Source organism: Hyperoodon ampullatus, assembly GCF_949752795.1.
Source record: "Hyperoodon ampullatus genome assembly, chromosome: 14".
Classification (NCBI taxonomy): Eukaryota; Metazoa; Chordata; class Mammalia; order Artiodactyla; family Ziphiidae; genus Hyperoodon; species Hyperoodon ampullatus.
Window position 1 is genome coordinate 84,072,583 of NC_136927.1, and position 22,322 is coordinate 84,094,904.

The 22,322-nt window shown below is 52.5% G+C and overlaps 1 protein-coding gene across 1 annotated transcript in view; it reads right to left on the minus strand.

The window, feature by feature from the left end:
• Positions 1–20,589, minus strand: part of APCDD1L (APC down-regulated 1 like) — a gene marked incomplete at both ends in the record, with an annotated part of 49,331 nt that extends 28,742 nt beyond the window's left edge. Inside the window, one exon of the mRNA XM_079719233.1 lies at positions 20,541–20,589. Within this exon, the coding sequence (XP_079575359.1) occupies positions 20,541–20,589 (49 nt within the window). The remainder of the gene's footprint in view (positions 1–20,540) is intronic.
• Between the last annotated feature and the right edge of the window lie 1,733 nt (positions 20,590–22,322).

Sequence of the window (22,322 nt, forward strand, 5' to 3'; positions counted from 1 at the left end):
AAGTAGCAAGTGTAGGTGAAGATTAGTGGGAACGCTGCTGCTTTGTAAAACCACTCTTGTAAAAGAACATTATAAAAGTTTACAGGGACTTCCCTGGTCATGCAGTGGTTAAGAATCCACCTGCCAATGCAGGGGACTTTGAGCCCTGGTCCGGGAAGATCCCACATGCTGCAGAGCAACTAAGCCCGTGTGCCACAACTACTGAGCCTGCGCTCTAGAGCCCGCAAGCCACAACTACTGAGCCCTCATGCCACAACTACTGAAGCCCACGTGCCTAGAGCCCGTGCTCCGCAACAAGAGAAGCCACTGCAGTGAGAAGCCCGCACACCGCAATGAAGAGCAGCCCCCGCTCGCTGCAACTAGAGAAAGCCCACGCACAGCAACGAAGACCCAACGCAGCCAAAAAATAAAGTTAAAATGATACTTAAAAAAAAAAAGTTTACAACATGAGATCAGTGGCTTACATGTTCTGCGACTCACAGTCAGAAATCTGTTTTACATCAACACCCAGTATGTATGCATGCACGAGCATGCACACATGTGCACTTGCACATGCAAATTATGGAAATGGAGGATTCGGGAAACAGTATTGGTTCTCACTGTGAGATATCCACGCCCTTCTTACTGGTGCTATTTTGTAGAATAAGTAACAAGATTGACAGGTTTTGTGGCAGTTGTTTTATACACTTAAAAAAAAATCTCAGGTTTCTCTTTTCATGTTTTAACATTTTCTTAATTTTTCTTTTGGTAACTAGAGCCATGTAACAAGTACGGGGAAAAATCGTGCCTTGTTTCAATAGCTTTGCTAATTTTTAGGCTGAAAGATGATGGATGGATGCCTAGAGTTTGCCTTATTATGTTGAATTAAAATCAATATTTCTCTAACAATAACAAAAGAAAGCATTTAGGAAAACACACAGATTGGGGTCCTCTAGGGTGATCTCCTAACCCATTAATAGATCATTACACAGATTTTATAACTCTTGCACATGTGTACCCGCAACAAGTACGAGAATGTTTGTAACAGCCTTGCTTATAATAGCCCCAAATTGAAAACAGATGGAATAGACCAAAGAACAGAAAGATAACCTGCAGCATTCTACATATTGGAATATTACACAGCAGTGAAAAATGCCTGACATGCAGCCACACAGAACAACACACACACACACAACTTAGAAACCTAATATGGAGTGACAAAAGTGCAGAAAAACATGTACAGCACATAATAACTTATATAGCTCAAGAGCAAGCACCGAAAAATACATTCAGGGTGCACGCACCCTGAAAAACACAAGGAACAGATATCCATAGAATTTAGGAAAGGAAGAGATATAGGTGGATAAAGACACTGGCAGTGTTCTGGTTCTTGGTGGAAGAGATGGGTTCACAGGCATCCATTTTATGTTATACTTCAGAGTACATATATTTTCGTAGTTATCAAATATTATGTAATAAAAAGGTACATGTGAGCAAGTCACCCTCCTGTTTAAAACCCTTCCCATTTCCAGGTCCTACAAATCCAGTCTTTGCCTACGATTGCTCTCTCTTCTTTTCTGCCAGCATTTGGCACACCACACACACTGACTTACTGTCAGCTTTTTGTCACACCCAGGGCTACGACTGAATGCTTGTCCCTGCCCCCAATTCAAACACTGAAGCCCTGCTTCCCAGTGCAATGGCTTTTGGAGGTGGGGCCTTCGGAGACATTAGTTTTAGATGAAGTCATGAGGGTGGAGCCCCCAGGACGGCATTAGTGACCTTACAAGAAGAGGAAGTCTTGAGCCCCCTCTCTCTTGGTGCTGGGAGGACACAGCAAGAAGGCACACCAGGAAGAGGGCCCTCAGCGGACACGGAATTTGCTGGCACCTTGATCTTGGGCCTCCCAGGCTCCAGAACTGTGAGAAAGACATGTCTATGGTTTAAGCCGCCCAGTCTGTGGTGTTCGTTACAGCAGCCTGAAATGACGGAGAAGCCCAGCTTGTACTCACCCCAGGGCCTTTGCACTGGCAATTCCCTGGCCCAGGAATGCTCTTTTGGGAACTTCCAGCTCATTGTCATCCTTCAGCTCAAGTGTCACCTTTTATTTTTTTTATTCATTTTATTTATTTATTTATTTTTGGCTGCGTTGGGTCTTTGTTGCTGTGCGCAGGCTTTCTCTAGTTGTGGAGAGCCGGGGCTACTCTCCCTTGCGTAGGCTTCTCATTGCCGTGGCTCCTCTTGTTGCGGAGCATAGGCTCTAGGTGTGCAGGCTTCAGTAGTTGTGGCATGCAGGTTCACTAGTTGTGGCACACGGGCTTAGTTGCTCCGCAGCATGTGGGATCTTCCCAGACCAGGGCTCAAACCCAGGTCTCTTACATTGGCGGGCGGATTCTTAACCACTGCGCCACCAGGGAAACCCATGTGTCACCTCTTTAGTGAGAACTTCCCTGTGACCTTGTTGCACGTTGGGCCCTCCAGTGCCCCCCAGGGCCTGCTGCCCCCCTTCACTGCCTCCACAGGGAACAGTGGGGGTCTGGTCACTACCTTCCCAGCACTGACTGCTGTTAGTGCAGATCAGGGCACTTGGGGATCACAGGCCTCCTCAGCTGTCTGTGAGCTCAGGGAGGGCTGGGACACCTCTGCTGGGCCTGGTGCCACACCTGCCAGACTCATGCACAAACACTGACCACCAGGACCAGCTCCATAAACTGCGGGGCCCAGTGCATATTGAAAAAGCAGGGCCCTTGTTCCGAAAGCATTAAGAATTTCAAGACAGCAAGAGCAGAGCATTACAGCCCACATGGGTCGCTGTGTAAATGCCCACAGCTGCGCCCTCTTGCAGATCAGTGTGTTAAAAGGCCGTGGCCTTAGGAAGGCAACACAGGGCCTTGGAGTCACATTGCGTGACCTAACCACGCACGTGTGTCACTTTCCTGCTAAAGGCCTCTGCCGGGGGAGCTTCTCCACCCCCAGCACACACCTGTTCTTCAGCCCCCTGTGCCAAGGCTCCTTAAAGGCAGGGACCATAGCCGGCGTGCCCCGTGGCTGGAGCCCAGGCTGGACCAGACAGATCCAGACTGGAATCCCGGTTAGGTGGCTTTGGGTGAGAGGCTGGTGCTTCACCTCCAGACGCTCGGTTTCCTCATCTGTTCAGAGGCTTGCCATGCAGAAAGAGGTAACACAGGTGAAGTATTTACTTCAGGTGTCTGACACGTAGGGAAGTCTCAGTCCATGTGAGTGATTCTTCTTGCAACGCAGAACGCGAAACGCCGGGCTGTGATGCGACACCCTGGCTAAGGGTCCCCCAGTCTCCTCGGCACGGACGGGGCCACCTGCAGAGCAGGGCGCTGCCTCCTTGTTTTCCACCAGCCCCCGCAGGAGCCAGGACCCTAGCCCTGGGGTCCCTGCTTGCGTGTTCATGGGCACCTCTGTTTCCTCTTCCCCAGCCTGGGGCTAATGCAGCCGCATCAGTCATTCCCGGCGCGGGGAGTGCGCACAGACGACAGGATGGCGGAGAGCTGAGCACCGGGCCTGCCGCGGTGGGCTGTAGCCACGCTCACACATTATGAATATTTTTATGAGCAGAGATGGGCAAGGGGCATTTCTATTCAGTCCTGCTGTCCCTGAGGTTAATGAGTTCAGGAGGATTTTCTGAATCCTGAAAAGGAATTTTAGTGTATGCAATTAGCAAGAATCTACACCAAACCCCGGGTCAGGTGTGGGAGAGAATAAAACCGATTGTGCCCCGGAGGGGTTCACTGCCCGGCCTGGGAGGGGAGGTGGGTGCCCAGGACGGGGCCGGGTGCTGTGCTGGGTGGGTGGGTGGGTACAGACGGTGTTCACATCATTTCAGGGATGAAATGTCACAAAAAACCCCGACACGACGGTGTGGGAGATGAAGAGGAAAACCAGCGAGGAGGGGTCCCCCAGCCTGCGGGTCCAGGGAAGTTTTGGGAAGTGACACGTGGGTAATAAGTTGAGGCTAAGGGAGCGGCACGTGCAAAGGCCCTGAGGACGGGCAAGGAGAAGACAGAGAGCTGCTGTGGCTGCAGCTCTGCCTGCAGAGGGGGTGGGGTCCACAGGTAGGGGACCTGGGGCTCGGGCAGGGGGGCCGTATCCCGAGGCACAGAAGCCCTGGAGTTGCTCCGAGCAGGTGCAACTGAGGAAGCCCAGGGCTTGCAGGGGAGAGAGGGGTGGAGGAGCAGGACAGCCCTCCGGGCGAGGCTGGGCGAGGCTGGGCGAGGCTGGGCGAGGCTGGGCGAGGCCGTGCTCGCACGGGGTGGGCGGCCAGGCAGGGGGCAAGGGGTTTCTTACGAGCGACACTGAGGCGGCGGCGTTAACAAGACTCGGATCTAATGTTGCGTGAAGCAAAAAGTAGGCTCTCCAAACCGTGTGAAAAACAAAAGTCACTATGTGAACTTGCGTGTGTGTATGACTAGGTCTGAACTCACAGATCTGGTCACAGGGGCCCTCTGAGGAGTGAGACTGCAGGAGAGAGTTTGAGGAGAGTTGAGGAGAGTTTCAGATTTACAGAAAAGTTGGGAAGATAGTACAGAGAGTCTCCATCTACACCAGCTGCATTCCCATTATTAGCATTTTACACGAGTGCAGAACACTTATAACATTAAGCAACCAATCTTGGTACATCATTATTAACTAAAGTCCATACTTGATTCGGATTTTCTTCATTTTTACCTAATGTCCCTTTTCCGAGAAACATGATTTTAAATTAAATTTAAAAACTAAAATTCAGTTCAGTTATTAGAACACTTTTAGGTTTTGGAACAACATGGGTAAGTGTGTGCCTGTCTTTTTCAACTGTAAATTTTATAAAACCTAAATACATAGCGAGTATTTCTTTTTTATACTTAAAAATTTTTTTTGGCTGCATTGGGTCTGTGTTGCGGTGCGCGGACTTCTCACTGCGGTGGCTTCTCTTGTTGTGGAGCACGGGCTCTAGGTGCGCGGGCTTCACTAGTTGCGGCGCGTGGACTCAGTAGTTGTGGCTCACAGGGGCTTAGTTACTCCGTGGCATGTGGGATCTTCCCGGACCGGGGATCGAACCCGTGTCCCCTGCATTGGCAGGTGGATTCTTAACCACTGTGCCACCAGGGTAGGCCGTATCGAGTATTTCTGGTGGAAATTTTGTGTCCAAAATGGGATGTGCTGTCACACCAGATTTCGAGTATTATTGCACATTTATTCAAAAATAATGTGAACTCTCTCAGTAATTTTAAAATATTGATCGTGTGTGGCCATATTTTGGATCTCTTGGGTTAAATAAGTTTACCATTAAATATGAATGGAAATGTATAATTACATAATTTCACTTCATTCTTTTTACCTTTTAAAAGTGTGGCTACTCGAAAATTGAAAATCAGCTGGTGCTGATTTAAGGGGCAAAAGCCCGTGAAAAGACAGAGGAGGGGTATTTGGAGAGGAAGGAGGGGTGTCAGAGCGGGAAGGCTGGGCGGGCTGGGCCTGGGGGCTGGGCTCACTGGGCCTCCAGGAAGCTGGCAGGGGGGAGGGGGAGGGGGAGGGGTCGGAGGGGAGGGCGGTGGGCCCTGGGACAGGGCACGCCCAGGAGGAGCCCCGCGGCGGCCAGTGTGGGGTTGTAGGATCTCGGTGGGGACACCGGAGAGCTGGCCAGCAGTGCCGAGGGCTAGGGGGCCTTTTGAGGACAGAACAGGGGGACTGAGGTACGGTGCCGGGCCAGCGTGAGATCCGATGGTCACAGTCCCTCCAAAACCGCCTGGCATGGCGTGCAGACGGCGGGACTGATTCCGGGCTGGGGGGTGGGGCCGGCGTGGGAGCGGCTTGGATGGAGGCTGGTGGAGGCAGCTGGGGCGCCGAGGGTCCGTCCAGCTCAGGGCAACCTGGACGCCCCACTTCACGGAGGAGGACGCTGGACCCGCCGTGCCTCACTGTGTTAGGTCCCGGAGGTGTCACACGGCCCCCCACTCTGGGGGCTTAAGCGACAGAGATGGATTCTTCCACGCTCTGGAGGCTGGACGTCCCGGATGGAAGGACAGCAGATGTGGCAGGGTCGGTTCCTTCTGAGGCCCCTCTCCTTGGCTTGCGGACGGCGGTCTTCCCCTGTGTCCTCACGTCGTTTCCCTGTGAGCCTTCATCCACGTTTCCCCTTTTTATGAGGACACGGGTCATACTGGACCAGGGTCGCCCCTAATGACCTCATTTTAACTCCATCACTCTGTAAAGGCCCTTTCCGCAAAGAAGGTCACATTCGAGGTGCTGGGGGTGGGGACTTCATTATACGAATCCTGGGGTGGGGATACAGTTCAACCCATAACACTTGCCCCAGCTCACCCCGCATTCTTAAGAAATATGGCAGAGGGCTTCCCTGGTGGCGCAGTGGTTGAGAGTCCGCCTGCCGATGCAGGGACACGGGTTCGTGCCCCGGTCCGGGAAGATCCCACATGCCGCGGAGCGGCTGGGCCCGTGAGCCATGGCCGCTGAGCCTGCGCGTCCGGAGCCTGTGCTCCGCAACGGGAGAGGCCACAACAGTGAGAGGCCCGCGTACCGCAAAACAAAAAAAGAAAAAAGAAAAAAAAAAGAAATATGGCAGAGAAGCAGAATTCCCTTTAGTCCCCCTCAACATCCTTCCCTCTTCCCAACAGCAACGATTATTAGTATCTTTCCAGACCTTTTTTATGGAGGAATATACATAAATATGTGTTGTAGGTGGGTGGGTGGCAGACTGTTTAGAATAAAATTTAAATCCCCTTTACAGTGAAAACTTAGCTAATGAAAATTATGTTTCAAAATAGATGGAGGTGTTCTTTGTGCTAACTGTGGTGTTCTTTGTCTCATTTGCAATGGAAAAGTCCCTCGTTTCAAAAAAAAAGAATTATTAAGAGGCCTTACAATACAAATCACATTTTCCAACTCAATAGCGTACAAGGTCAGCCAAGCAAAGACAATGTAAACTAGCTTCGAAAGTGTGTTTGTTGCTCGGTAATGAAATTTGTTCAGGGGGCAGCATGATAATCAGGCCTGGTGTAGGCTGGCTGTGATGCGGCTGAAATTTCAGCCTCCAAAACGCACCCCTTCGGTAATTGGGGACCTATTAAAGGATGCTTAAGTGCAGCTTCAGATATTGTGTTCCTGACTAACAGGGATGTAATTTCTTGAAGGGAAAAAGGATTCCGTTCACATCCTTGGTTATCCTGAATTGGCCTCTGGGCAAAAAGAAAGGTAACTGGTCAGGTGGAAGCTGATGGGACACACTTGACCAGGAAGAGGGCTTTAAGGGGCTGGCAGGGGTGAAGGAGGAAGTTTAAGGGTGTCCGTTTAAACTGGCCACCCAAGTCCTGTGCCAAACCCATCCCTCCCGTCCCTGATAACCTTGGTCTCCATCTGAATGTCAGCCTTCCTGGTGGCAGGTCCTAAGCCCATGCTGCTTCTGGATCATGGTTCCTCCTTCCTCCGGCCAAAGCCCCTTGTCCCTGGGGGCTCCCCTGACCCTCATCACCTCCTGGTGGATGTCATCTCCAGCCACCGGCCACTGCCCTTTCCTCACTGACGCCATGGGTGCCACTCTCACATCTCTGTCCCCTTTTTGGAGTCGCACATCCATCCCGTGTCCACCTGGGAGGCCTGCATGTCTACCAGGGTAAGGAGAGAAGCGGCAGGCATGCCCTTCCTGTTAGTCACACATCGCTTCTGCTCCCAAGCCGTGGCCACACCAGCTGCCAGGGAGCTTGCGACCAAGCGCCCAGTGGAAATAAGGGTTCTAGAACAGAGAGGAGGGAGGATGGGTATCGGGAGAGACCCCCCCTCCGACAGACCACAGCCCTGGCCATGCCTGCCGTCGCTAAGAGAGATTTTCTCCCACATCAGCCAGCGCCCTCTGCTTTCCCCAGCTCCTGTGCTGCCTGCCTTCTGGCAGCCGTGACCTCGGCCATTTGGTTTCTTAAGGCTCAGTTGCTGGACCCACCTTCACTGACCCCAAGAGCTGCTGGAGAAAAGACCCAGACATGCGCGGGGACTAGCGCTGCCCCTGGACACACTTCTTAATCAGCTCCGTCCCCTCCCCCTGGTGGCCCTGCCGAGCCTTCGCTGGCCTGGCCCCTACCTCTCCTGCTCCGGGGGTGACAGCCCTGCTCCCACCCGCATCCCCGAGACAGCGAGCACCCACGTCCTCAGAGCATGTGACCTGGGACTGTGGGGTCCTCCTGTGCTCCAGAGCCCCCCTTCCCCTGGCCCAGACCCCCGTCTCTAACTCCTCTTCCAAGCTCCATCCCTTCTCTCCTCTGGGATCTTCGACCTCCTTTCTCTGGCCTCAGACAGAGTTAAGCCTTCTCGACTCCCTCTCTCACCCCCCTGGCTTCACATCACCAGAAGGCTCTGTTCTCCCATTCATTCTTTCAACAGTTATTCTGTGTGTGCGCCTACTTTGGACCAGGCATTTCCATCTCACACAAAGATTTTTTTTTTTAATCTAATATTTTAGCTTTTAAATAAAGATGGCTGTCAAAGGGAGATTGGTATGACGTGGATCCAAGTGTGTCCTTCCTGGGCTGGACTCCAAGCTCCCCACTGGCCTCAGGATGGAGCCCGAGCTCTGGGCCAGGCTGGAGGCCACCGCTATGTGCCCTTGTCCAGCTGTCCACCTCTCACCCAGCCTTGTGGAGCACAGACAGCACTTCCTTCTTGTAGAGTGAACGACCCTGCAACAGTACATGGTGCCCCGACCACCACAGTCTCCACCCCCCTCCCCAGGTCCCTTCATCCCCCTCATATCAGACCACACATCCAGGAGTCATTTCTTTATCCCCTGTTTTGGGTTGAACTGTGTCCCCCTCGAAAGATACCATCAAGTCCTAACTCCCTGTACCTGTGAATGTGGTATAGGAAATCGGGTTTTCCCAGAGACGATTAATGAGGTCATCCTGGCTGAGGGTGGGCCCAGATCCAGTGACTGGTGTCCTTAGAAGAAGAGAGAAATTTGGACACAGACGCAGAAGACACAGGGAAGAATGCTGTACAGATGGGGCAGAGACTGGAGGGATGCGGCCACAAGCCAAGGACAGCGGGAGCCGCCGGAAGCTGGAAGGGGCAGGGAGGAGGCTCCCCTAAGCCTTCAGAGGGAGCATGGCTCTGCCGATATACTGACTTCGGACTTCTGGCCTCCAGAACCATGAAAGAATAGATTTCTGTTGTTTTGAGCCCCTAGTTTGTGGTATTTTGTGTGGCAGCCCCAGGAAACTCCTGCAGCGCCCACGTCCAGTCCACGGACAGGTCCTGACCCTCCTGCCTCCACGCATACCTGGAAATAGTCCCACCTCTCCCCATCTCCACCAGTGCACCCCAGCCTTCACCACTGCCTCCCATCCTCCACTCGGCAGCCAGAGAGCCTTCTGAACCCCCCTCGACCTGCCCCTGGCTTCCCAAAGCCCTTCAACTTGACCACAGCCTCCCCCGAGGTCTTCAGGCGCCCCGTGAGCCGGCCTGCCCACCTCTCTGGCTCTCCATCGCTCTCCCCTGCCCCAGACATTCTGATTTTCCTTCAGTTTCTTACACGGGCCAAAGTGCCTTCTGCCTTAGGGTCTCTGTGCCTGCTGAGCCCCTACTCAGGTTCCTGTCGTCCCGATCGCCACGCAGCTGCTCCTTTTCCTCTTTTAGGAGCGAGCTTCAGTGTCACCTCCTTGGAGGGGCCTTCCAGGGACACCTCATCTGGCAATCCCACCTTCCCAGTCACTATCGTTTCTTCTTTTCATAGCGCTATCGCCCTGAGTCGTTTTCTCGTTTATTTGTTTGTTTTCTTATTTATTGTCTGTGCTCCCCCAACCCCACTGCCCGATTAGATGCCAGCCCCACGAGGGCCACGCCAGGCCCCTTTTGTTCCTTACCGTGTCCCCAGGATGGGGAACAGTGCCTGGCACATTGTTGGCACCCACTGAACGCCCCTTGAAGCACACTGGAATGAAGGAGTATTTCCATCGTTGAGTTGAAATGACAGGAAGTTGTGTAAAAACATAGTAAATGCGTGCTCATTCATTTAGTTCTTCTAAATCAGAATTTGGAGGAGAGAGAAGTTTGTCTTTGTATTAATACTTAAGTGGGATAAAAAAAAAAGAAGAACTTTCTGAGCAAACTATCTGTGAAGACAGGGAATATGTTTCACCCTCTTAATAATGAACTCCAGCAGCTCTGGCCTCAAACACTCTGAGATGCTCTCTGGCGACGAATACGCAAATTCCAAGTGATTCCATGTTCTGCTGAAGCCCTTACAGGATTCTGGAAGCTCAGGATCCTAATCTGTTCCCCGGGCCCCTGTCCACAGCAGTAATGGATGCCCAGAATGGGACTGGGCTTAGTTCTTTACATGTAATCTGGAACTCTGACTTCTCAGGAAGTCAGGCTGCCCCTAATCACCATCAATGGCAGAAATGGATACATCTTGGAATTGCCCCAAACAGGCATTTTACAGTCCCTGAAAGCTTGGGGTGGGGTTTACAGGAAAATGCAGCCAGTCGCTGGATCACAAGGTTATTACCTTTTCTGAGATTTCAATGGTTACTTTAAGCTGACCTCCCCTGCAAAAGGCAGATGAAATGCAAACGTACTGTAAGACTGTGGAAGAAAAAATAAGTCCAAACATCAGTTGTAAAAGCCCAGGCACTCTCACCCCCTGGCGAGTTGGTTTTCATCTCAGTACCTGTGGTTTGCTGTTAAGGAAAGTGGAGCCCATCAGAACTGGGTTAAAGCTGATGGGCCAAACAGTAGACTTCAGTTTCAAACTATCTAGAAACCACACCCAGCCACCAAAAACACATGTTAAAACAACTCTAATTGTACATTTCAAAGAACAAATAATTTCGTTTTGCTGTGGTCACTGGTAATTCCAAACTAAACACATCTATGTCTTGTGCTTTGTTTTTATGCATATTTTCGGGAAAGATTGGTTGGGTGTGAGCTATTGCTTTGCTTCCCTTTTTTGTGTATCATTTAATATTGAGCCTTGAGGAGGGCAGCTCAACTATTGTAATGCACATTCAGCTCTGGGGATAGCAGCTATTTGCCCGGCCTGAGACTCAAGCCCCAGGTGGAGGGGAGGCACTTTGATTAACGGGTCCTCCAGGATTAGAGCCAGTAAGGGAAACTTTGCTGTTGGCAGAAAAAGGGAGCATGGAACCTAGGCAGGCAAACCCAGCGATTGTCCACTGCAGTTTGGCTTCAAGCAGAAGAGGACTTGAGAAGCAGTTGGGGGGCAAAGGCTCCACTTTGGTCCCACTTCATGGGACCAACAAGTAGCACAATGAATCTCCCTGGCATTGGACTCCACCTTCCCTCCTTCCTCTATGTGATGGGTGGTGGGTCTCCTGGCCCTGGGCTCACTGTGTGGAGAGACTGCCAGTGCCTTAGGGCCCCCAGGGAGCCGCGGGTTCTGGGCTAACTGGGGCTGGGATCTCCATGCTGTGGATGGCTCCTGAGCAACTAAGAGCACACCAGGCTGCAGTCTTTCCAGCCTCTGCCCCTTGAGAAGCACCCTAGTCCAGTGGCCTCCATCTCCTCAGGTGAGAAATGGTGACAACTGCAGTGCCCAAATCACAAGGCAGTTGTGCAGAAATAATAGAATGCTCCCACAGTGCTGCACAAAAGCAGGTGCCCAGTGGATGCTGGCTATTGATGATACTGATCCATCCATAGCTATGGTCTGGCCTCAGCCACCCTAGTAGGACTCCAGTTCCCTCTTCTGAAGTCCTGTCTATTTGACTGGACACAGGGCACCTTGGCATCCCCCTCTCCTGGCAGCAAGGAGGGTACAAGTTCCTGTCTAAATATCTGAATGGTTGGGACACTGCTGTCCCTCACCTCAGCGCCCAGGAACACCAGCCTGCCTAAGAGCATATCTACTGCCCAGAAGAGATGGTGCCATTGGGGCGGATCCCGCTTCTGATACCAGGACCCCGCCCAGCAGCCAGGTCAGGTTTCACAGGCCTCAGCCTCCATCATTCCTCTAGCCAACCTCTCCTCCTGAGATCCTAGCAAACGTGCGGGAGTGCAAATCTGGGAGATTTGGGGGCAAACTCAGCCCCTTTCCTTGGACTCCCCAGCCCCAGATGGAATGAATCCTATAGGAAGTACAGAAAAAACCATAAAAAGACAAAGGGAGAAATCACCCATAATCCCACCTCTCAGAAATAACCACCCATTTCATAGGATTTTGTCTGTATTTTAAAAGATGAGGATGCCCCCCATCACCATGAAAACATAACTGAGATCAAATGCACATACACTGGGTTTCTGTTCTAACGTTATGCCCAAAATATCTTCCCATCATTCAATGTTTTTTAGATATATAGTTTTTTTGTGGGTCCATAATTCCCTCAAATTTTATTTAAGTCATTGCCTAATGGTGAGTATTTAGGTTCTGGTCTCCTGGCCTCCCTTCCCTCCCAGGTCCCTCTCAATTACAGGCTGATCCCATGACTTCTCGAATCCCCTCTTTCCAGAAACACCTGGTGCCATCCCACCCAGCAGAGTGGGCCCTTCAGATACAACAGTAGGTGTTATGGGTTCAATTGCATCCTCCAAAAAGATATGTTCAAGTCCTAACCCCAGTACCTTAGAATGTGACCTTTTTTTTTTTTTCTTTTTTTTTTTAGAAATAGCAATGTTACAGATATAAAGAGTTAAGATGAGATCATATTGGGGTAGAATGGGCCCTAACCCAAGATGCCGGGTCTCCTTATAAGAAGAGGAGAAAATAGCCATGGGATAACAGGGGCAGAGACTGGAGTGATGCATTTAAAGTCAAGGAAAGCCAAGGACTGTCAGCAAACCCTGGAAGCTACGAGAGGCAAGGAAGGATTCTCCTCTACAGGTTTCAGAGAAAGCATGGCCCTGTTGACACCTGGATTTCAGACTCCTGGAACTGTGAGACAATAAGTTTCTGTTGTTTTAAGGCACCTAGTTTGTGGTACCTTGTACAGTAGCCTTAGGACACAAATACAGACTTCCTGAAATGCATGACACTGACCCACCCACCAGATGGGCACTTTGGATACATTACCAGACAAAGGCAACCCAAGCTCCCACACGCCTTTGGAAGCAGGGACTTGGGCTTCTGACGCCCTTTTCTTACTCTGCACCCCCATCCTCCTCTGTGTCACCACCCTTTCTGACCCTTCCTCTCCAGCCACACTCCTGATGTCCCAGAATGCCTTGCAGCCACCCCTAAGAAGGGTAGTATAGGATAATCCCAAGATTGGGCCCTGTAGGGCAGTGTTCTGTCACCTTAATAATGATGTGAGTGGGACTTCCCTGGTGGCGCAATGGTTAAGAATCTGCCTGCCAATGCAGGGGACATGGGTTCGAGCCCTAGTCCGGGAAGATCCCACGTGCCGCAGAGCAGCTAAGCCCGTGAGCCACAACTACTGAGCCTGCTCTCTAGAGCTCACGAGCCACAACTACTGAGCCCACGTGCCGCAACTACTGAAGCCCGTGTGCCTAGAGCCCGTGCTCTGCGACAAGAGAAGCCGCCGCAATGAGAAGCCCGTGCACTGCAACGAAGAATAGCCCCTGCTCGCCGCAACTAGAGAAAACCTGTGCGCAGCAACGAAGTCCCAATGCAGCCAAAAATAAATAAATTGATTAATTTAAAAAACAGAAGAAAATAATGACGTGAGTGACATCACCAAGCCCTTGTTGTGTGCCTAGCACTGTGTTAAACTTTTCACGTGGACAGTAACACCTACTTCTCACAGCAACCCCTTGGGGTAGACGTTGTTTCACAAGGGAGGAAACTGAGGCACGGAAGGATTAAGTAATCTGCAGTCGGTGGAGCAGCTGGAATTTGAATGTGGGAGGTTGAATTCCAGAGCCCAGCCAGCTCTGCGGTCTCTGCAGATGGACCATTAGGATACTTCCGTCTCCAACAACTCTCAGATTAACATTTAATTGGGGATTTAAAACGCTGCTCTTGTTAGCATGCCTGTGGTCTCTGTGCTGCAATCTTCCCCATTAAGTCGTGTCATGTAAACCACCAGCCCAGATGCCTCAGAGCGCGTGTATCTCCTGGTGCCCAGACTTGGCTCTAAACCCTGGTTCTTTCAAACCGGCAGCAGGGCAGGGAGGTCCTCGCCTGAACTTCGAGCTGAACTGCCCCAGGAGGGGCCCACAAATCTCAGCCCCTGGGCCTGCTGGCTGGATGACCTTGGGTGTGTGGTCTTCCTTTCGTCTTCTGTAAAATGGTGCCCATGGCATAGGAGGTTGCAGGAATGAAACGGGGTATCACTGATGATGTGCTTAGCACAGCGCTTGGGCTGTGTCTCTCCCTCTGAGGAAAGTCAGTTTCTCTCTCACACACAGACCCCATATATGGTCATTTGTGGTAAGAATATCTGGCCATCTATTCTCCTCCTGGGTAAAACAATGCACATTTAGCTTAAAACCCATGTGCCTCTGCACGTTTCAATGGCGCAAACATGAAAGAAACGAGAAACAATGAGTAAATTCTCTTTTAGGAAGCTTTGGTGGACAAACAGCAAGCTGGGAAAAACTGCAACATATACAGGAGACAGCTACTTCTCTCTACATAAAGAGCACTAACAAATCAAAGAGAAGAAGAGATTTTCTTTAAGTCTGATATAAAAAATGGGCAAAGGATACGACCAGACATCTCACAGGAAAATCAATGAAAGGTGTAAGACACATAGTATGTTCCTCTTTGCTCATAATTACAGGAATGCAGGTCTAAACAAGCAAGCACTGCCTCTGGTGAGATTTTTAAAGAACGATAATGACCAGGGTTGGCAAGGATGTGGGAAATGGGGGCTCTCATAGGCCATCCGTGGGGGGTGTTGACTGTGCAACCCGTTCGGAAGGAAGGCTGGTAGGAGGACTTAACCCACACATTTTGCTGCAGCAATTCCACGGCTAGGAATGTATACCCAAATCTGCAGGGGAAGGGGAGGCTAGGGAAGGCTAGGGGCAGGGAACAGTGTCCCAAGCAGAAGGAACAGCATGTGTGTGTGTGTGTGTGTGGAGACTGTGGTGGAAAGGGCTGTGGCTTGATGGACAGGCTGACACAGTGTGACTGTGTCCTGGTCACAGAAGGTGGCTGGTGACATCTTCTCTGAGGAGGAAGAAAGCTTGTCTGTGAAGTGTGTGGGGACGAGAGTCACACGGGGACCAAGGAGCACTGGCAGGGGCTCAAAGGAGGAGGCTGGGGTGTGAGCACGGCTGAGCTGGACGGAGGCTCTGGCTGGGACTGAGTCCCATAAAACATAAGTGACTCTAGTTGGTGGACTTTCTTACCTCCTACATCTTGATAGAATGTAAGTGTTTTAAATCGCAAAAGGCCCCTGAGGGTGGCTGACCGCCTCGATTAGATGCTAGTGGTGGTGGTGAGGAGAAGAGATCAGGGAAAATGAGCCGGAGTAATGACCTAGAGGAGGTGTCTGGGGAGAGGCTGTGCGTCCCACCCTGCTTCTCCTCCCAGGGATGCTGTAAGATGGGGACCAGGGCAGAGCCTGCCTCAAGTGCTGAAGTAGGGGCGGCACTGAGCCCGGGATGGTTGGACACCTTGAATGCTGGTGAGTGTAGCCTATCACCATTACCAGTATCCTTACTGGGCACTAAATTTTGAGGGGGGGGCTATGGGGGGCCAAAATGACAGTTGAAAGCCCATGTCCTGTACTAGGAGGTTGATGGGACTCCTTAGAATCAGAGACTTTCGGGGCTAGAAGCAAATCCAGGCAACTCCCTAGCCAGTGCTACCAACCATCATCCCGTTCGCTCTAGGATGCCTCCAGTGGTGAGGAACTCACGACTTCTAGAGGCGTCCCCTGCCCCTCTGCACCCTGCTGAAAGCCCTTCAGGGGACCCTCCATTGCCCTTGACATAATGTCCGACTCCTTCCGAGGCCCCATGGCCCTCGACCATTCAGCCCCTGCTAACCTCTGACCTCGTCCAGCCTCTGCACTTTCACTCCCTCCTCAGCAGCCTCACCGGCCTTCTCTCTGGTCCCTGAACACATTGCTGTTTTCTTCTGCACGCGGGCCTTTGCACATGCTAGTTCCTCTCCCGGGGTGCCCCTAATCTTCCTCCGTCTCCTCTAGTTAAACCGCCCTCTTTTTTTTCAAGTTTCAGCTATTTCACCTTTTCAGGGAGGCCTTCCTTAACCTCCCAATCCAGGCTCGATGCCCCGGACCTGCTCTGTGTAGCGCTCGCCACTCTCGTATCGTTATTACTTGCTAGCTGGAGATTGCATTGTCTGTTTGACTCCGACTTCGACATACTCTGACTTCTGCCCCATTTGTTTCTCGGTCCTCATCGTCTTCCCCCAGTGAGTGGCGCATACACATCAAGACCCCCCAGACGCATTCTCTGATCGGAAACTCACCTGGGCCCCACTCTGCTAGACAGGGCCGACCCCAGCAGTGAGGGCGGCCACCCTTCCCATTTCACAGGTCAGGAAACCGAGGCTGACAGCTGGGGCTGGAGGAGGGTTATAGGAGATGGTGTACAAGGAGGGCTGACCCTGGTTCGCTGAATAGGAACAGTCGCTAATTTTGTTGCTGTTGTCGGTATCATTAGACTAGCCATGGTGTTCTTGAGGACACACGGAACATCAGAGTGGGAAGAAAATACGGCACCCACCAAAAGGAGATGGCCAGGAAGGGATGCACCCAAGCTCAAGTTGAACTGGCGCCTGGCTGAGAGCCCTGACCTGCCTCTCTCTTCTCCGGGTCTGGAGAGTCGAGTGCGGGGTCCAGCTCTCAGCACTAACAGCAGGGAGGGTTCACAAGGCTCTTGGTGTCCAGTGCTGACCACACGACATCTCATTTAACCCTTCGATCATCCCTTGAGGGTGGAGCTATCACCATTCTCGACTCACTGATGGGGACATAGGTGACAAAGCTAAAATGGGACCCAGGTCTGTTCAGTTCCCAAGATGCTGCTCTCAAGCTCTCCGTAGCACAGAGAGAGACATGTGTTAGATTCTAAGACATGTTTTAGATTCAGCTGAGACCAGGCAACCTCCCGTCGCACAGGTAGAGGGCCTGGGCGGGCACCAGCCCTGCCTCCCCGGTGTCCCAATGCCCGATGGACTGGTTGCCCTTCCCGCTGGGAGGCCTGACATTCTCTGGGACATCCTGTTCACCATGACACCTGCACTCCCGGCTCCAGGGTCGGCGGCGGGCTTTGCACAAAGGGCTTCTGAAAGCCATTCTGGTTTGAGGAACAGTCACACCACCACCCCTGGCCACAACTCATGGCCACCTACGGCGCCAACTTCAGAATTCAGTTCCTTCCCTAGAGTCCCCCAGCTCAGCTCAGATGCCCTCAAGTCCAGAGACTGACTTTGGCAGTGAAGCACTGTATCTTGGAAGTCTTACCAGGGGTTCATTCTGGCTTACAGTTTTCATGAACATAGTGAACTTGCAATACATTTCCCAAATACTTCTTCACATGGAGCTTCTTACTAGTTTGCTATCCAGAAGGTTTGGAAATCAAGGAAGCTGCTCTATTAGCCTTGAGTTGGTTGTTTTGAATTTGGAGATTCCAGTCTCGGTCAGAACATAAGTGAAACAGCTGGCCATGATGATCTGTCTACAACACGAGCCTCGCAAAGCGGCAGGGGGCAGATTCTGTTCAAAATTCTTCTTTGTTTTAAATAACAAATAGAATTACCGATCTCTTTTCACCTTTGATTTTTCAGATGAGTGTACTTAAGTTAATTTTCTCCCCAGTTTTTACTCTTGGATTTGAAACAGAGCCCCCATATCAACAACTAATTTATTGTGGAATGGCCCATGATTTTGTTCTAGTTAATCTGTCTCTAAATGATAACTTGCCATTGCAAAGTATATGGCTAGAGATAAAAGCAGGACTGAAATTAGAAAAAAAAAAATACAAATGAGAGGAAAAAAAGAAGCTGTGGTTTTTCATTTTCCCCCTCAAGCATAAATTGTTGAGTAAGGAGATTTTTAAAAGCCAGAAATTGCTGAGGAGTGAACCAAAGCTGGAAGCCACTGCACTGGCACAAGACACATCTGGCGTTGCAGGGTTTTGAGGAGGGTTTGCTCCAGCGGGTAACTAACCACGCTTACCCACAGCCTAGCTCCTGTTATCCCCAGGGAGGACATTTTCAGAGACAAGAGGGAGAGAGAACAAATGGGAAAAATCAACATCCAAATTAGAAACTACCTAGATTGTGTTGTTTTTCTTGGGCCAACTGTGCCTTTGGTTTCCTGATTGCTCAGAGCAAGAATAACAAAATCCATCTGACCCGGTGATTTTGACAGATTCATCTCAAAAGCTACCAGTTGAATTTGATCTGCCCATACCCGTGAGTCTCAACCGGGGACAACTGTGGCCCCCAGGGGACATCTGGCAGTGCTTGGAGACATTTTTGGTTGTCATAACCGGGAGGTGATGCTACTGGCATGTGGTAGGTGGAGGCCAGGGATGCTGCTACACCTCCTCCGGTGCACGGGACGGCCCCCAGCAGAGAAGGATCTGGACCACAGCATCAGCAGTGAGAAAGCCAAGGGTGAGAAACCCTGGGGGGGGGGGTGTGTGTGTGTGTGTTGTGTCAAGGTGAGTTCCCGTGCTGGGGCCGTTGGTGTGCCTACACTAAAGTTTTTGAACCTGGAGACGTGAAGTTCAGGCTTCCCTCAGCTCAGATACCTAAATTATCTAAGTATCTGAAGGATTAACGGGGTTCTGTTTCCTTTCACTAAAGTACAAAGATCCTCTTGCCTGGTGATACAGCCAGTGGTGAAAAGGACTTTTGAAAAAGTGTTCAGTGGAAAATGGTTCCTGGCTTAGAGGAGGGAACTTTGAAGGCAGCCCGCACGGGACCGGCGCCCTTCCTAGCGTCTGGGTCTGAATCACGGGCTCCACAGTGGACTCCTGCGCTCGCCTGGGCCCGCCGGGCACTCTTGGCTTCTCTCCTGTGGAATCTGTCTGACTTGCGGTGGTGACAGGCCGCCAAGGAGCAAAGCAGCAGGACTCCGGAGAACGAGCCGCGAGGCTACACTTGCAGTGATTTTATTGGCATGACAGAAGCTTGGAGCTTGCCAAGGACAACAGCACTGCGCGGTGACCAAGACTGCAGGTTTCTGGGCTAATCTGTCCTGCTGCGCTGGACTGTCCCATTCCCATGGGATGGAACAGCCGGGGAGGAGGCGGAGGAGAGATGGAGGCACAGCATCTGCCTTCTCCCCTTCCCAGCTCCGTGCCCGAAAGGAAAGTACACAGACTCTCTTCTCAGCCACCCCCTCCTGGCGCCTTCCTTCCACTCTTACTGTCCTGGCACAGGGCTGCCGTGGCCTACTTTTGCTCCGAGGGAGGACTCCATGACGGTGGACGGCTGTGTGACCTCTCACCCCAGCCCTGAGATAAATGTCCCCTTTGGGTGGATGTATCTCCAGCTCTTCAAACTGCGAACACACTTTCCCTCCACTTCCCTTCAGATCCCGTTCATCTCTTCTTCAAATATCTTGCTTAGAAATTCGGGGCTGATTGCAGAGCTCCTGCAGGGAGACCTGACTTTGCTCCTTGCCCGTAGTGGAGTAAAGTGTGCTTGGCTGTACCTGCGCAGAGTGTCTTCCTGCAGGACCTGACGCCTCAGGGCCAGGAAGCAGGTGCTAGGTGCTTCTCCTGCTCTCCTTCTTGAAATCCTCACAGGAATCCCAGACAGAGGTGAGGATCTGGTGAGCCCATTTGACAGATGAGAAAGTTGAGTCTAAGAGAGCTGATGGACATGCCTGCCCAAGGCCACACAGGTTGATATGAAGCTGATCTCGGCTTTGGAACCAGGTGGTCTGACTCCAGGACCAGAATTCTTAACCCTTCACAAGGTGAGGGTGCTTGGGGGTGAGCCTGGCACACTGTGGCTATTACTGTCATTTTTGCCAATGGTGGTGCACCATGGGCAGCTGGCATTTGCAGACTTGTGTTCGTTCCTACGCCCTAAGAAGAGGCAGCGGGACAGCAGTTAGTCCTGGAAATGGCACTTGTCTCCTCTACCAGGGGTCCTGTGGTCCTTTGCCTCCCCGGCCCAGGCCTGCTGGGTACCAGAAGTTAGGGGAGGGCCCAGGGTCACTGTACCCTCCCCTAACTTCTTCCCCAGCTCTGCTGCAGGACACAGCTCTGAGTCCCAGCAGGTCTAGGATTCAGTGGGCAAGACCAGATTCTGTAGCCTTGGTCTGAGTGACGTGGAGCTTGTACCTTGCTGAGGGAGTCTCAGTGGGCCTGGGATCCTCCTGAATTTTTTTGGAGGTCCCCGCCACCCCAGGGCCCGGCACCAGGAGCTGCTCCGGGTGCCTGGAGGTCAGCCTGCTGCGGGCGCGCATGTGGTGCCGGAACTGGCTTACCCCACACAGAGCCCAGGAAGAGCCTGGAGGTGAGGCAGGTGCTGGCCGGTGAGGCTGGAGAAGAGAGCGCAAAGCAGCGCAGAATCACAGGCCTGGTTCACAGGCGCATACAGCAGTCCCCAAGAAGCCCCAAGGAACTTCAGACGGCAGCTCCCTCCCTTCCGACCTTAGGCGGCGAGCCGGTGGGGGGAGGGTGGCACCTACCTCCCAAAAGCACCAGGACGCAAGCGTAGGGGAGCATGGCTGCGGGCATCCCGTCGGGGTGGCAGGACGGCCCCCAGGGAGAGGAGGCGTGGGCGCGGGGCTGTCCGGTGGCAGCGGACTCCGGGAGCCCGCTGGGGTCCTGCGAGGAAGTTGCGAGGGTCCGGCGCCCCCCTCGGCGCTCTCACGCGCTCACCTCCCGGGCTGTTGACGGTTGTAAGTCGAGCTGCGCACTCATAGGTCCAAGCTGCCAGAAGAGGTGGAGACAGCCTCGGGCGGTGCGCGCACTGCAGCGCCTCGCGCCCAGCCCTCTGGCGCAGCTCCTCCTGCCATTCAGAACCCCCAGTCGACCCCCCTCCGTGCCCGGGTTCTTGCCTCCCCGCCAGGTCTTTGCAGTGAGCAGGGAGGCCTCTCTCAAACTCTTGTCCGGGACAAGTCAGACGGTGCGGTGCGCTCCTCCAGCCAAAGCGCACCCCTATCCAGGCCGTTTCCTAGAAGGACGAGGGGGTCAGGGGAAGCTCCTGTACGCCCTCGGGGCCCTCAGACCCCCAAGGCTTCTTTTCAGGCCTTACAGATACTCTTGGAAAAGTTGCGTCAACTTGGAGGCCAGCGAGTGCAGGAGCGCAGTGAATGTGGCCAACCTGGGGCGCCCCGCAGCCCACAGCCGCTCTCTGGGATTAGCTCGTCTCTGCTCCAAAGAGCATCTGGGCAAACAGTGTGGAGTAGACCAGGGCGGTTCCCCCCACCCCAACTCCTCCTCCGCCCCCGCATTTCCCATCTGAGTGAGTCAGCTGAGGGTGGCAGCTCAGAGGCAAGGCAGCTGCGAGGAGGAAGCGGGGGGATGGACGGGATGCCCCCAAACCAGTCACCTCCTACCCCCGACCCCAGGCCCTGGGCCTCCCCAGGCAGCTCCCCAGTGGCAGGCAAGCCTTGAAGAACAGGAGTAGCATCTGGGAAGGAGGACCTCCCAAGTTCTTGGATTTATGAATGAAGAAGAGACGGAGAATCACTTGGATTAGAGAAATGTAACTGGATTGTTGCTACGTGCACAGACCACCGGGAGAAGGGAAGTAAAGCTGTGTGGGGGCGGGGGTGGAGGCCTGAGATGCGTAGATCAAGGTGTCTGTTTTCATTGTGTTGCCCTTAACTGGGAGAGGGAGAGACAGAGAGACAGACAGAGACAGAGAGACAGAGAGAGATAGAGAAAGGCGGGGACAAAGGAATAAGGCTGAGAGGAGAGAGAGATGGACAGAAAGGAGAATGGAAACGGGAGAAATAATATGAGAATGAGAAAGAGGGAGGAAGAGAGGGAGAGAATAAGAGAAGAGAGATGGAGATTGTCTCCTTGGGGAGGACTTGGGCACGTAGGGACAGGTCCGTGTCCAGGGTGCACGTCCAGGCGGTTGACCTGCCCTCTAAAGGGCTTATAGACCCACCGGTCCACATTTGTGGGCTGCTTGGCCCTGGGGGTTGGTAGACAGCACCCCATCTTTTGATTCATTAGCAGAAGCTTGGGTGAGGCTCCCAGGGGCCTCCGGAGCCTTTCAACTTCAACTTCAACCCGAGGACCCCCGACTGGGGACCCCCGGGCTGTCCGGAGGCAACAGAATAGCACAGTGAGGAATGAGGCCACAGCGTGATCTTACACAAATGGAAACGTGAGAGAAAGGATCAATTCCCTTCCTGAAAATGACATTTTTTTCGGGTCTCTATGGATTGCTGAGAACAGCACGAGACTCGAGGTGGCCTTCCTGAAACCGCGATGGCACCAGCTCCCCGGCAGAC